The sequence below is a fragment of the Lactuca sativa genome, chromosome 6 (genome assembly GCF_002870075.4).
Source record: "Lactuca sativa cultivar Salinas chromosome 6, Lsat_Salinas_v11, whole genome shotgun sequence".
In the NCBI taxonomy this organism is placed as follows: domain Eukaryota; kingdom Viridiplantae; phylum Streptophyta; class Magnoliopsida; order Asterales; family Asteraceae; genus Lactuca; species Lactuca sativa.
The window spans coordinates 118,740,233-118,742,680 of record NC_056628.2 but is presented as its reverse complement, the minus strand read 5'-3'; the positions used below and the strand labels follow the sequence as shown (position 1 = coordinate 118,742,680).

The following is a 2,448-nucleotide window of genomic DNA, read 5'->3' as shown; positions in this document are numbered from 1 at the left end:
TATTGTTGCATAATCTTCAAAAAACAATTCGTAATACCTTCACAACCATCAAGAAACCGATACCAACCGCTTTCAATTTTGTTTCGTGGCTTTAGGTTGCGTGGTATAACATTTTATTTTATTAAGTTACTTAATAGTTCTAGATAATGTAACTCGTTTTGATTTTGCTTGTCACTAATATAAGTATGTTTTTTTATGCAGATCCGTACCTTTCTTAGGTGCATGATACCGTTAATATATGTGCGTTATTTACCCCTACTCGGCAATTATCTGACAAAAATGTACTTTGTAGTGGCTTTGGACGGAAACCATGAGCCCCTACTCTTAGCAGTTGCTTTGGGACCCTTAGAGTGTGAGGAATCTTGGCTATGGTTCATGATGAAGTTAAAAGATTTCTTAGGTGAAGATACAGAGGTTGGTTTCATAAGCAATCTATGTGATAAAATAGACTTTGTAGTTGAGAGAGTCTACCCAGATTTGTATCATGGGTATTGTCCTAAAGATATAGCTCGAAAAATACGAGATTCTGTCGGAGATAGTGATACTGAAGTTGAAACATTGTTTTGGAAGTCATGCAATGCATATAGTGTTAATGATTTTTACTTGTGATTGGAAAGGTTGCAAAGTGCATGTACGAATCCACCTTTCCACACCTTGCTTAGGAGTCTAATTTTCTGGCTTGACAATATAGCAATTTCAAAATGGGCACGGGAATTTTTCCCGAAAGTACGTTACAATGTAAAATCATTTGATATTCTTGGAATGGTGAAAACTATATCCACCTACATGCATGAGTTACCTATAACAGCGATAATTGAGTTAATCAATAAGTCTATACCATCAACGTATGATGAACGGAATGAAGTTGCAGGTAACTTTATATTTATAGTTTGTTTTTTTATTGTGTTATTATTTATAAATTAACAAATATTGCAGGGAGAATTTACGTCCGGGTTACCCCTTATGTTGAAAATAAGGTTCAAAAGCGTGTGAACAAGTCTTATAATTGGGTGGCAAGACGTATGTATGGGGATACATTTGAAGTCGATGACAATTTCGACACCAGGAAAGTACAACTTGAATGTAGGGTATGTAGTTGTGGGAAATGGCAAAAAAGTGGTATACCATGTGGGCACGCTATAGCATCACTAAGAAATTTGCTCATGCAACAAAGTAGATTGTTACTATTATGATGCAGTCAACCCCTTTTCTACACCCTCTTCGGCAGGAGTGACATGCAGTTGACCCCTTTTTACACCCTCTTCGGCAAACTCATATATGTCGGATCAAAATTTTCAAGAATTGAAAAAGGCTGAAGAAAAACAAATACAGGATAAAGAGGCATCCCGCCTTCTCAGTGAACGTCGTGAAGTTATTGCATCAGAATGCAAACAAGCTCAATAATGGATAGATCTCAATAAAAAGAAAATCAAAGAACATGAAGAATGGATAAAAAAGACTAAGAAGACAATCAAAACGACTGAAAAATGGCTTGCTGACAAGGACGCAGAGATGATACTGTTGGATTAGTGTCTAAGCCCGTAACTATATTTGGTAAATACTTGACCCGGTTGTGCATGGTCCTTTTGGGTTGCCTTCACCAAAGCAACTTGACTGGAGAAATAAATAGATAAAGAGGTTATTATGATTTATTAATATGTCATAAGAATAATATATTAAAGGAGAAATCATATTTGTTTAATTAATATTGGTCAATAATTAATTAGGAAGTAACTTTGTGATCAAGTGTAATTAATTAAACTAGAGGGGCTGAATTGTAATTATGTGATAGTTGCAAAGTAGGGCAATGATTATCCTTGAAATCGTCCAAGGTCCAAAAGATAAGGGTTTTTCAAGGCTTATCTTGTGGTTTCTTGGTGGGCAAGTAACTGGATAAGGATAAGGACTGAAACCCAAATCCCAACCCTATATAAAGACCCCTAGGCCTTAAGAATTCATCCACTTGCTTCTAAGAGCTCCCAAGGACGATTTCTACCTCCTCCCTTCTCTCTCTATAGCCTCTCCAATTGCTTGTGGTGTTTGTGAGCCATTAGAGACACTACACTTGTGGTGCTTGCTTTCAAGACTAAGGGTTTGAAGATTTAAGTTGTTATTGCAATATAACAACAAGAGGTATGTGATCTAACCTTCTATGTGATTTTCGAAAATAGCATGCTACATTAGGGTTTTATCCATGTGTTCATAATGTTGTGTATCTAATAGTGAAAACATAGATCCAAATTAGGGTTGCATGCACACATAGGATTGTTCGTATAAAACCCATCAGTGGTATCAAAGCCTTTGGTTAACTTGTTTTCAATTAGTATTATTCAATTGTATGAACTTGACAAATTAGGGTTTATAGCCAATAAACCCTAGGAGGCCATAGATTTCGAGATTAGGGTTTTCTAACCCTAATTTGCGAAAATCTTGAAAGGGTTTTTGAAT

General features: G+C 35.9%; 1 protein-coding gene across 1 annotated transcript; it reads left to right on the top strand.

Annotated features, from left to right (window-relative positions):
• Positions 1 to 279: 279 nt before the first annotated feature.
• On the top strand, positions 280 to 1,404 carry LOC111897443 (uncharacterized). The gene is made up of 4 exons (XM_023893407.1): positions 280 to 560; positions 618 to 871; positions 937 to 1,088; positions 1,333 to 1,404. The coding sequence occupies exons 1-4, from the start codon at positions 280 to 282 to the stop codon at positions 1,402 to 1,404; spliced, it is 759 nt and encodes a 252-aa protein (XP_023749175.1).
• Positions 1,405 to 2,448: the final 1,044 nt, after the last annotated feature.

What these genes read in the sequence shown, in the direction of transcription:
- LOC111897443 (XM_023893407.1), top strand. Translation starts at nt 280, where the DNA reads ATGTACTTTGTAGTGGCTTTGGACGGAAACCATGAGCCCCTACTCTTA. An exon ending in TGAACGGAATGAAGTTGCAG is followed by an intron (nt 872 to 936) that starts GTAACTTTATAT and finishes CAAATATTGCAG; the next exon opens with GGAGAATTTACGTCCGGGTT. An exon ending in AAGTACAACTTGAATGTAGG is followed by an intron (nt 1,089 to 1,332) that starts GTATGTAGTTGT and finishes AAACAAATACAG; the next exon opens with GATAAAGAGGCATCCCGCCT.